The sequence below is a fragment of the Caretta caretta genome, chromosome 22 (genome assembly GCF_965140235.1).
Source record: "Caretta caretta isolate rCarCar2 chromosome 22, rCarCar1.hap1, whole genome shotgun sequence".
Classification (NCBI taxonomy): domain Eukaryota; kingdom Metazoa; phylum Chordata; order Testudines; family Cheloniidae; genus Caretta; species Caretta caretta.
Window position 1 is genome coordinate 5,072,569 of NC_134227.1, and position 12,894 is coordinate 5,085,462.

Genomic DNA, 12,894 nt, shown 5'->3' on the forward strand with positions numbered 1-12,894 from the left:
AATCTTTGCTGCCTTTTAAATGTAAAGTTCTCTTCAGTTAATTTATGTTTGAAGTTTGTATTGTGTTGCCCTTTCTTAGCTGCACATTTTTACACTGCTTTCACCAGTCAATAAAATTCTGGTTTTGAAGACAAATTCATCTTTACTAGTGCATCACGCATATTGCAGAACACGTAGAAGTCCTCAAAGCGCCCAGTACTTGGAAGTGTATGGCACCAGACAACTCATAGGTTCAAGAAAATGCCGAGTACCGTGTGTAAATGTACAGAGAGCACTGCTTAATTCATCGTTTCAGGGGAAGAGTGTAATGTTATAAATGTTCATAGGGTTATTATAAGACAGTGTTATACACATAAATGTACAACACATGCGGCACAATTCCAAACAGCCCACAAACCTTTGGGGCCAGAGAAAAGTCCAGCACAGCACACTAGTGTGACGACACCTTTAAAGTGCTCTTTCAAAGCCCCCTACAACTGCATAGCTCCATGCTGGGCTCTTGTAATGGCCCTTGTGTCTGGGTATTCCACCTCTGTGCTCCACCCTAGTGGCAACTTTTCTTCCTTTGCCTTATAGATATTATGCAGGAGCCAACAGGCTGCTATAACCATTGGGATATTTTTCTCATTGAGATCCAGTCTTGTGAGTAAACAATGCCAACATCCCTTCAATCTACCAAAAGCACATTCAAATTTTATCCTGCACCTGCTGAGCTGGTAGTTGAATCTTTTGTTGCTCTCAAGGTGGCCTTCATGACCTGGGGAGCAAGGTGTAGGCTTGGTCCCCCAGGATCACTACTGGCATTTCAGCATCACCAATGGTAATCTGCTGGTTGGGAAAGTATGTCCCTTTTTGCAGCTTTCTGAACAGTCGTGTGTTCTTAAAGATGACAGCCTCGTGCACCTTCCCTGACCAGCTCACACTAATATTGCTGAAGCATCCCTGGAGATCACCAAGTCTTGCATAACCATAGAGAAGTAGCCCTTTCTGTTGAGGTATGCTATAGGAAGGTGGTCTGGTGCCAAAAGAGGAATATATATGTGTGCTGTCCATTGCTCCACCACAGTTCAGGAACCGCACTGTTGCAAATCAGTCCACTATGTTCTGCATATTGCTGAGGCGACATTTATATGACACAGCTTTTAGCGACATGGCTGTGTCACCAAAGCTGTGCTGCTAAAAGTCGTGCGGTATAGCTGCTGTTTGTCGGCTCTCCTGCCGACAAAAAACTTCTACCCCCAGCGAGTGGCATTCACATTGTCGGCAGGAGAGCGCTCCTGCTGACAACGTGCTGTTCACACTGGCACTTAGAATCATAGAATATCAGAGTTGGAAGGGACCTCACTAGTCCACCCCCCTGCCCAGAGCAGGACCAATCCCCAACTAAATCATCCCAGCCAGGGCTTTGTCAAGCCTGACCTTAAAAATATCTAAGGAAGGAGATTCCACCACCTCCCTAGGTAACGCATTCCAGTGTTTCACCACCCTCCTAGTGAAAAGGTTTTTCCTAATATCCAACCTAAATCTCCCCCACTGCAACTTGAGACCATTACTCCTTGTCCTGTCATCTGCTGTCACTGAGAATAGTCTAGATCCATCCTCTTTGGATCCACCTTTCAGGTAGTTAAAAGCAGCTATCAAATCCCCCCTCATTCTTCTCTTCCGTAGACTAAGCAATCCCAGTTCCCTCAGCCTCTCCTCATAACTCATGTGTTCCAGACCCCTAATCATTTTTGTTGCCCTTCGCTGGACTCTCTCCAATTTCTCCACATCCTTCTTGTAGTGTGGGGCCCAAAACTGGACACAGTACTCCAGATGAGGCCTCACCAATGTCGAATAGAGGGGAACGATCACGTCCCTCGATCTGCTGGCAGTGCCCCTACTTATACACCCCAAAATGCCATTGGCCTTCTTGGCAACAAGGGCACACTGTTGACTCATATCCAGCTTCTCGTCCACTGTAACCCCTAGGTCCTTTTCTGCAGAACTGCTGCCTAGCCATTCAGTCCGTAGTCTGTAGCGATGCATGTGATTCTTCCGTCCTAAGTGCAGGACTCTGCACTTGTCCTTGTTGAACCTCATCAGATTTCTTTTGGCCCAATCCTCCAATTTGTCTAGGGCCCTCTGTATCCTATCCCTACCCTCCACCGTATCTACCACTCCTCCCAGTTTACTGTCACCCGCAAACTTGCTGAGGGTGCAATCCACACCATCCTCCAGATCATTAATGAAGATATTGAACAAAACCGGCCCGAGGACCGACCCTTGGGGCACTCCGCTAGATACCGGCTGCCAGCTAGAAATGGAGCCATTGATCACTACCCGATGAGCTCGACAATCTAGTCAACTTTCTACCCACCTTGTAGTGCATCCATCCAGCCCATACTTCTTTAACTTGCTGGCAAGAATACTGTGGGAGACCGTGTCAAAAGCTTTGCTAAAGTCAAGGAATAACACGTCCACTGCTTTCCCTTCATCCACAGAACGAGTTATCTCATCATAGAAGGCAATTAGATTAGTCGGGCATGACTTTCCCTTGGTGAATCCATGCTGACTGTTCCTGATCACTTTCCTCTCCTCTAAGTGCTTCAGAATTGATTCCTTGAGGACATGCTCCATGATTTTTCTGGGGACTTGCTGCAGCAAAACTTTTGTCTTTCAGGGCAGGGGGTTTAACACCTCTAAAAGACAAAAGTTTTGTCATTCCATTGCCAGTGTAGACATAGCCTGAGAGTTGCAGTCCTGCATAGCAGGACGTGATTAATGGCCCTACACAACTGCATGACAATGCCCCGCACTGTGGATTTTCCAACTCCAGAATGACTTCCCTCTGAGAGGTAGCAATCCGGCATTGCAAGCTTCTAGACTATGATCACCACTTGCTTCTCAACTGTCAACGCAATTCTCATTCTGGTGTCTATGTGCTGTAGGGCTGGGGTGAGCTCAGGCACAGATCCTGGAATGTGGCCTTTTGCATCTGAAAGTTCTGACTGCTCATCATCCCAAACCTGCATTATGAGGTGATACCACCAGTAGGTGCTTGTTTCTCAGGCCCAGAAGTATTGCTCCACAGTGTGAAGCTGCTCTATGAATGCCGCTAAGAACCTTGAATTGTTTTTTGCTGTGTCCTTTCGCAATCTGTCCTTGAAGAAATCATCATGCCCTCCACTGCTGTAGTGTTTCCTGATAATTTTGGAGAATCTTGTGTCCTGTATTTGCAACACTCGTGAGAATATTTCAGAACTGTGTCGGGTCCATGCTTCTGTCAAAGATGGTGGACACTGAACAGTGCTATGCAGGCTTGTGGGATCTTAACAAAGGTGTGAAAATCATGGGAAAGTGATGGCATTATGGAATGGAAAAAGTTGCATGATGGGAGCTTGACCCCAATTTCCCAGAGTTACCTGTGTAACTCATTTTACCCCGCAACACAGTGCAAAAACTTCCCAGAAGGCACTGTGCTGGATGGCAGCATGTGGCTGTAACATTGTGGGGTGCAATCCAGACCAGTGAGGGGTTGTCATCACCTGCTTTATAATCCTCAGTGCCTTGTAAAATGCTCTGCTGCTGTAGCTTCCAGCCAGCATACAAACATGCACTGTCTGTGTGTGATAAGCCTCTCTGGACCAACAACTCTGACTCCAGCAGCCTGCTTCTTGCACCACAGCAACACTCTGGCCTCCATCAGCCTTGGTTTCACCTGGCAAGAAGACCCCAACATCACTCACTCTGGATTTTTCCCCAAACCATGTGATCTGCAACGTCCAGCCCTTTGCTGGACCATTCAGAGGGATACTATGGTTCGTTTGCTCCTCTAAAGAGACAAACTGCATAGCTTACCACTTTGACTGGAGTTAATAATCACTTCAGTTCAAACGGCACTGGATTGGTTTAGATTAAAAGTAAAACAAGTGTATTAACAAAAGGAAATAGGATTTCAGGTGAGATCAAGTATAAAGAATAGACTTATAAATGGTATAAGCAAATCAAAGTGAAAAATGCTTTCTAGATATTAAGATTTAACAATGCTGCACTCCTGGTTCGAGGTAAGATTCTTCCCAAACCACTTCCCAGCAAGGTGGAAGGATATTCCTCCCCCTTTGTCAGGATTTTCTACAAAGTCCAAAGTTCTCTGTTCCTTTGTCTTCTTAGGTGAATGATGACTTGGGGTTCTTTGTACCTGTCTTTTATAGTCCAGTGAACCTTTGAAATGGATTCTTCTGAAGGTTACCCCCAAAGTAAAGTTCATTCAAGCTGTGAGGAAGGTGGCATGGAGTCTGCTGATGAAGGAGATTCCATGCTGGCTTTTTCCCCCACCAGTGTTTGCTAAAGTGAAATGAATGTCCACTTGACATGTGATTGTCAGTTGATTCTGTGACACTTGGCTGGAGACGTTGGTCTGTCCTTTTTCTGAGAGAAACTTGATTATCCAGTTCCCCAGATTTGTCTGATAAACACAGTTTAGTTCCACATTTCCTTCATATTGGTATGGTCCATTTGGGCATTTTCCATACCTACACCATGCAAGAATATTAATAATCAGTGTGTTATTGCTTTATATTGATATTTTACATGCTGCCTTTTGACAGATTATGGCATTAGTGAATTGGAGTACACTGAACAGGTCAGATGATCTGAAACTCACTAACAGGTACCAGTGACCGCTGGCCCTCTTGCACTGGGATGCTGTTAGGGTCACACTGGCGTACTGGGATATCTACTCACGGTGCACTGCCCTTTGCATGGATATAAATACTCCCAGAGAGCATGCAAAATGCCAGTGCAGGCAGCCAAGTATGTACAAGCAAAAGCAATACGCTAACTGTGGCAGCTGCATGCTGACATACCTTGTATCACCCGGACTTTGTTGTGTAGACATGGCCTTGGCCTGCAGAATACAGAAACAAAGGCATTGCCAGACTGAATCAGACCAAGAGTCAAAGTAGTTCTATATCCTCCCTCTAACAGTAGCTAGTACCAGCTTCTTCCAAAAGAGGTGCAATACACCCCAAAATAGGTACTTATGGAATAACCTACACAAAGGGGTAAGTTCATTCCTGACCACTCAGTTAGATGTCAACTTATACCCTGAAATATGAGGATTTATAAACATTCTAATTTTTAACCTTATCTATTGCAACTCTGGAATACCCAGTCCTTTTTTGAACTTTGCTAGTCTTTTGATGTCAGTTATATGTTGTGGCGATGATTCCACAGGTTAATTGCGCATTGTGTAAAAATATATTTCATAGATTCCAAAGCCAGAAGGGACCATTGTGATTGTCTAGTCTAACACGTACTAGTTATTATCTAGTATAACACAGGCCATAGAACTTCCCCAAAACAATTCCTAGAGCAGCTTTTAGAAAAACATCCAAATATGATTTAAAAGTTGTTAGTAGTGGAGAATCTAGATGCCCATTAGTAAACTGTTCCAGTGGTTAATTATCCTCACTGTTAAAAATGTACACATTATTTCCAGTTTGAATTTGTCTAGCTTCAGCTTCCAACCATTGGATTGTGTTTCCTTTTACAAGTTTTAAATTTGTCAACTTTAAGTTTCATTCTTGTGTCCCATTGTTCTTGCATCATGGGAAATAGAAGTGCCCAATTTGCCTTCCTTGGACCATTCATAAATTTGTAAAGCTTTATTGTATCCCCTCTAGCACTGCATAAATCAGATGCTTTTCTCTTCTATGCAGCGATTCAGTATGGAAGGAATCTCTAATATCTTGCAGACTGGTATTCGGCAGACATTTGGGAATTCAGCAACCGATAAACAGGTGTGTGTAAAGTCCTCTGCATAGATCAGGTACTCCCAGGAGTCGATGCATGTCATTTCTTCTGAATAAACAAAAACATATCTATTATTTCATTTGAAGAAGAAAGCAGGGTTTTGAACAGAGTTGACTGATATTAAACCAATTGATTTACAAATATTTTTGCAACTAAAAGTGCTGAGTTTGGTTTGTGATGACTTTCGGGCTCATGATTTCCATTTTTCATTAATATTCAGGCACTGCTTGGTGTTTTAGAAATTGTGTGCAAATCCTAAAATTTTCACACAATTTAGTATGAAGGACTGCTCATCTGAAAAGTCATGTCAGAAAGTTTGTGATTCATTATTCACTAAGCGCTACTTATTCTTCTTTTTAAAAAGTTTCACTCATCCAAACAGGAACAGAAACAATACTGTGTGATTTAGATGACCAACCACATAAAACAAAGGACAAATAGTTGAAATGAACAGTTTGTGATTAGTCAATAGTCTGAAAATAATTCATCCAGAGTATTTGGTGAATACTTATGAATAATGACCGTTTTAAAGAAGGATTCAGTAACCAAAAATGGAACTAAATTATGGCCAAATGTTATCTGTACGGGGTAATTCAAACTGCTCTGGCTGGAATTCTGAAAGAAATAAGAGTTTGAGGAAAAGACATTTGGAATAAAGAAACCACACACTGCTCATCTCAGGTCTCACTCCTGTTTGCTATGCTCCTTGGCTTAGCCCTGCATTTCAACATTAGAAGATTTGCATTGCTTTCCTGTCTCTCTCCAGTGCTTAGTGAACTGGCTCAGACTATGTCCTCCATTATGAGGACATTTAAGTTCTGAAATAATCTAAAACATGAAAAACTATAGTGGTTCTTCTTTCATAAATCCTCTGTGATCTCTTCAAGAGCTCCTTGTGCTTTGGTATTACAATATGTCTCCTTCCAGCCTCCAGAGAAGTTATCCAGAAAATCAGCACACCTTTAGGCTGGTTTAAGTCTTCTGTGGCTCTCTTGTTGGGCCCCAGGAGTCTCCAGGCTGGTGTTAGGGGTTGAAGGTCTCTGGTAGCATATGTTGAATGGATCTGTGCTGCCTGGGGAGGGTTTCACAAGGGTTAGATCCCGTGAAAGGACACAAGACTTCCATGTAGATGGCCCTGGACAATCTGGTGGTCCATATGGTACCCAATGTATCCACCACATTTCAGGATGTGCTTATTGGCATCTACCGTGGAGTGCCAGATCCCATTCCCTCCAATGGCATGCTATGGGATACTTTCTGAAAAAGAGTCCTTGTGGAGGTTTCTTCATAAAACATTCCCTCCTGCCACTTTTCATGTTGGAGGAAACGAATTTTCTCAGAGTTTGACCCAAAATGAGGTGTGATTCCACATGAGTCCTGCTCCTTTACTGTGCACCATTCACCCTGCATATATAGAGAGGCAGGAGTGAGGCAGAAACAATAGTGCTTGATCATGTGCTTAATGACTGCATCATAAAGATGCATGCACACTAGGGGGAAGGGTTAAGATTATGGCCTTTCCTAACTTGTGAGTACTTCACTCAGTAACAATGACTGGGTTTTTACCATTGTTTTTCTCAATTAATTCCCCAGATAGTTAAAAAAAATTGCTTAAAAATAAATTACATAATGTGGAACTAACTTTTTGTTTTAAGTATTTGTTAAACAAAAGGGACCTGCTATGTAGGATAAAATTAACTCGGATAGTGTAACTCTGAGTGGCTGGACCATCCCATCTTGGTGTAAATCAATAAATTAAGAGTTAGATTGTGGATTTACCATAGTTGTTGATTAGCCTGGCTTGCTGTAGTTATGGCTGGTGAGCTACTTTACAGTCCTTGTGCTGAAGTTTGATACAATACTGTTCTACAACCCAAAATGTTTTGTTCTGTGAAATTGCGGAACTATTAACTATGGTTTGTAACCTGTCCTTTAAATCAGCTTCTGTACCCAATGACTGGAAGATAGCTAATGTAACGCCAATATTTAAAAAGGGCTCTAGAGGTCATCCCAGCAATTACAGACCGCAATTACAGGCAATTACAGGTAAGTCTAATATCAGAACTGAGCAAATTAGTTGAAACAATAGCAAAGAATAAAATTGTAAGACACATAGAAGAACATAAATTGTTGGGCAAAAGTCAACATGGTTTCTGTAAAGGGAGATCATGTCTTACTAATCTATTAGAGTTCTTTGAGGGGATCAACAAACATGTGGACAAGGGGGATCCAGTGGACATAGTGTACTTAGATTTCCAGAAAGCCTTTGACAAGGTCCCTCACCAAAGGCTCTTAAGTAAATTAAGTTGTCATGGGATAAGAGGGAAGATCCTTTCATGGATTGAGGACTGGTTAAAAGACAGGGAACAAAGTGTAGGAATAAGTGGTAAATTTTCAGAATGGAGAGGGGTAACTAGTGGTGTTCCCCAAGGGTCAGTCCTAGGACCAATCCTATTCAACTTATTCAGAAATGATCTGGAGAAAGGGGTAAACAGTGAAGTAGCAAAGTTTGCAGACAATACGAAACTGCTCAAGATAGTTAAGACCAAAGCAGACTGTGAAGAACTTCAAAAAGATCTCACAAAACTAAGTGATTGGGCAACAAAATGGCAAATGAAATTTAATGTGGATAAATGTAAAGTAATGCACATTGGAAAAAATAACCCCAACTATACATACAATATGATGGGGGCTAATTTAGCTACAACTAATCAGGAAAGAGATCTTAGCATCATCGTGGATAGTTCTCTGAAGAGTCCACGCAGTGTGCAGCGGCAGTCAGAAAAGCAAACGGGATATTAGGATACATTAAAAAAGGGATAGAGAATAAGATGGAGAGTATCTTATTGCCCTTATATAAATCCATGGTACGCCCACATCTTGAATACTGTGTACAGATGTGGTCTCCTCATCTCAAAAAGATATACTGGCATTAGAAAAGGTTCAGAGAAAGGCAACGAAAATGATTAGGGGTTTGGAATGGGTCCCATATGAGGAGAGATTAAAGAGGCTAGGACTTTCAGCTTGGAAAAGAGGAGACTAAGGGGGATATGATAGAGGTCTATAAAATCATGAGTGGTGTGGAGAAAGTGAATAAGGAAAAGTTATTTACTTGTTCCCGTAGTATAAGAACTAGGGGCCACCAAATGAAATTAATGGGCAGCAGGTTTAAAACAAATAAAAGGAAGTTCTTCGTCACACAGCGCACAGTCAATCTGTGGAACTCCTTGCCTGGGGCAGTTGTGAAGGCTAGGACTGTAACAGGGTTTAAAAGAGAATAAGATAAATTCATGGAGGTTAAGACTGTTAACGGCTATTAGCCAGGATGAGTAAGGAATGGGGTCCCTAGCCTCTGTTTGTCAGAGGGTGGAGATGGATGGCAGGAGAGAGATCACTTGATCATTACCTGTTAGGTTCACTCCCGCTGGGGCACCTGGCATTGGCCACTGTCGGCAGACAGGATGCTGGGCTGGATGGGCCTTTGGTCTGACCCAGTATGGCCATTCTTAAGTTCTTATGTTCAACATATTCATTAATGATCTGGTTCCAAAGAGGATGGAGCTCGGCTGTTCTCAGTGGTGGCAGATGACAGAACAAGGAGCAATGGTCTCAAGTTGCAGTGGGGGATATTAGGAGAAACTATTTCGCTAGGAGGGTGGAGAAACACTGGAATGGGTTACCTAGGGAGCTGGTGGAATCTCCATCCTTAGAGGTTTTTAAGGCCTAGTGTGACAAAGCCCTGGCTGGGATGATTTAGTTGGGGTTGGACTAGATAACCTCTTGAGGTCTCTTCCAACCCTGATATTCTATGATTCTTTGATACGTTAGTTAAAAATTTAAGCATTGTTGGGTAAAACAGAGTCCATTTAATTTAGACGTAAACAGTTTAGCTTTGCCTTTATTTTTGTACATTTAAAGCTCACTGCCTTAGGACTAGACCAGACCCCTATCTGTAAGTCAGAGTCATGATTCAGTGCCTGGTTCCCGCTTGCTCCAGGGTAGAAGTAATTTGTGCCAGCCTTTTACTTGGTACAGATTACTTGCCCCTCCATGCCAGTGTAACCCTGTGGTTGATGCTCCTGTGATCTGAGTCATAGAGGATGTGAGTTGTTCCAGCCCCTACTGACAGAGTCTTGGTTCAAGCACTGTAGCAGCTCATGCATTTAGCTGAGGAGGTCCCCAGTGTGTCAGCCATCACATCAGCTCAGCTGTCCGCCCACTCCTTTGCCACTTGCCCATTGCTGCCTGGGAAAAGGGCAGTAGAATCCCATGGAGGCTGCTGTCCCACAAACTCTGTAAAGCGTGATGTAGGTAGAGCCACAATCTTACTCTAAACTTGTAAGTCTTGATGCAACTCGGCCTTCAGCGCCTACATGAAACACTACTCCAAATAACAAGCCACTTTCCTAATATTGCTGATTGAAATGGTTGAAACTGTGGTTTCCCCAGGAAGTCTTTCTGCAGTAGGGGTGCCAAAACTAGGGCTTCTCAGGGGAAGCATCACCACACAGTGCTGAGCAGCCCTGGATAAGCATAAAAGAAGCTTTGTTACAATTCCTAGTTTAATTTAATGATTTAAGTGACCAGGTTTAGGTGGGGAGCCAGGGGGGAGCTTGATGGAAAAGGAGAGAAATGAAGGGTAAGCTGGAGAGAAGCAGGTTCCTCCCCAGCCCATCTCATGAGACCAGCTACCCTTTTGGTACAGTACCAATTCACAACAATTATTATGGGGACACTTGATCCCCAGTGTTAGATTTGGTCATAAAAAAATGGGAGCTGAAAGTGCTACTGGGCCAGAAGCCTCAGCTAAAAGTGGTCAGGCTGAAGGGGAGATGGAAGATGGGAGTCTGAGCCCCAGAGCGCTAGGAAACCTGAAAAATCAGTAAATCAGTAACAAATTATCTTATAATAAATGACAACATAACAATTTCCATTCTCATCCTTGCTCTTCAGTCACATATGGTGAAATTCAGCCCTGTGCAGGGGACCAGCCTGAGGCAGAGGCATTACCTGAACCCTCACCTCTGTGCAGGGCCAAGCAAGAAGCATAGGTTCCACCGAACTGTGCAGGACCTGGCATAAGGCCCAGACTCCTAACCCCTGTACAGGGCCCAGCATGAGGCCCAGGCCCCACAACCCCATACTCCTCCATAGGAACTGGCATAAGGCCTTGGTCTAAATCCACACCTCTTTGCCTGGGGACAGCCAAAAACCTAGGCCACACCTGACATCTCATACCTGTACAGGGGCCAGCATGGCACCACTTAAGTCCCACTGAAGCCCTCAAAATAAGGTTTTACTGGCAGGGTAGTGGGGCCTACACCTAGTGCTGGCCCATGAATAGGGCTGAGTATCACCCTAAGACAGTGATACTCAGACTGCGGCTTGCGAGCTGCAAGTGGCTTTTTAATGTCTCTCCTGTGGCTCTTTGTAGCATGTGATATTAAAACACTGTATGATTTAATCATTAACCAATCACAGTGCTTTTACGATGTTATTAACCAATTAAGTTATTAACATATTTGCCGTGAGAATAATATATAATATAAAAACTATTTCCTCTGTCATACTATTCACATATGAATGGTACAATAGTAAATGAAACAATGAATTCACACTACTGTGGCTCTTTTGGGTAATGTTGATAATTAATTTGGCTGAGTATCACTGCCATAAGAACTTTCCAAAATGTTCAGATTTGGGGCCAAAATGTTCCAGGCTCAGTCTTTGCTCAGTCCATAAAATAATCAGGTGATTATTTTATATGGAAAATCTGAACAAAAGTTTTCAATTATTTTTGAGGGTAAGGTGAGTAAGAAACAACCAAACATAAAATACTTGCCCTATTACAAAAGAAGTGTTTGCAATGTCTTTGTTTTATCAGCCATACAGCCAAAAGTGTTGAAAAGGGACACAGCCTCCATTGCCTTTGGCTGCTTTGGTGGAAATTGCTTTTCAATTATGAAAATCAAGTATCTGTGCCGTAGATTATCCCCAGGCCACGCTGAATGTATAAGTGGCTTTCACTGAATCATAGACTGCGGTAAGGACAGAAGACCTTGCCTTAGTCACTGTACATTACATGAACTCATGGAGTGATTGTCTTAGCTGCTGTATACCTGTAAGGTGCCCTGTAAGGTCCTCAGGAAAGCCATTAATTTGCTGCAGACATTAGGAGGTCTGCAGCAGGAGAGTTCCTCTCTTGCATACCTTCTAAGATGAAGAGGGTTGGAGCTTCTCTCCATCACCTTCCTGGCCTGCTGATAGTATATGCACATCCACAGAGAATCCTAGCAGCTGGAGGTGCTTTGGGGAAAGGATCTGTGGAACAGGATGGTTCCAGTGGCATCCCTAACATGTGTGGGACAGGGCATTACATTGGGGCCCTAGAGTATGCGGGACCAGGTGTTCCACTAGATCCTAGTGTGCGTGGGAGAGAGGGTTCTAGTGAGGTGCTGGTATGTTAGGGACAGGGCTTTCTGGTGGGACCCTAGTGACTGTGGGAAAGGGAGTTTCAGTGGGACCCTAGTATGTGTGGGAGAGGGTGTTTAAGTGGGAGCTTAGCATGGGCAGGACAGGAAATTCCAGTGGGGTCCTAGTAACTCCTAGCATATATGGGACAAGGTGTTCCAGAGGGGTCCTAACATGTTTGGGACACTGTGTTCCAGTGAGACCTCTAGCATTTGTGGGACAACGCTTTGCAGTGAGACACTAGCGTGTGTGGAGCAGAGCATTTCTGTGCGGTCCTGGCATATATTGGACTGAATGTTCCAGTGAGGTCCCAGCATCTGTGAGACATGGTGGTTGAGTGGGACCCCTAGCATGTTTGAGAAAGGACATATCAGTGGGGTCCTAGCATGTATGAGAGAAAGTATTGCTGTTGTCTCCTAGTGTGTGTTGGACAGGGTGTTCCAGTGGGGCCTCTTCCTGCCCAGCTGAGCCTGCCTGCAGTCAATCCCTACTCCCTTGCTTTTCCTCCAGGTGCAGCCTGTGGACTTAATAGGCCTACCTCGCCCCCTTAGCCCCTACCAGGCCTGTGTGGGGTGGACACCTGATCACAACATCTCAGGATCAGAACCAAGAAAGTCTGAGACCTCA

The 12,894-nt window shown here is 43.7% G+C and overlaps 1 protein-coding gene across 4 annotated transcripts in view; it reads left to right on the forward strand.

The window, feature by feature from the left end:
- The window catches only part of FEZ1 (fasciculation and elongation protein zeta 1), a 174,872-nt gene that overhangs the window by 128,276 nt on the left and 33,702 nt on the right, over nucleotides 1-12,894 (forward strand). For all 4 annotated transcript variants that reach the window (XM_048827285.2, XM_048827283.2, XM_048827286.2 and 1 more), the window contains one exon: nucleotides 5,703-5,783. In XM_048827285.2, the coding sequence (XP_048683242.1) occupies nucleotides 5,703-5,783 (81 nt within the window). The remainder of the gene's footprint in view (nucleotides 1-5,702; nucleotides 5,784-12,894) is intronic.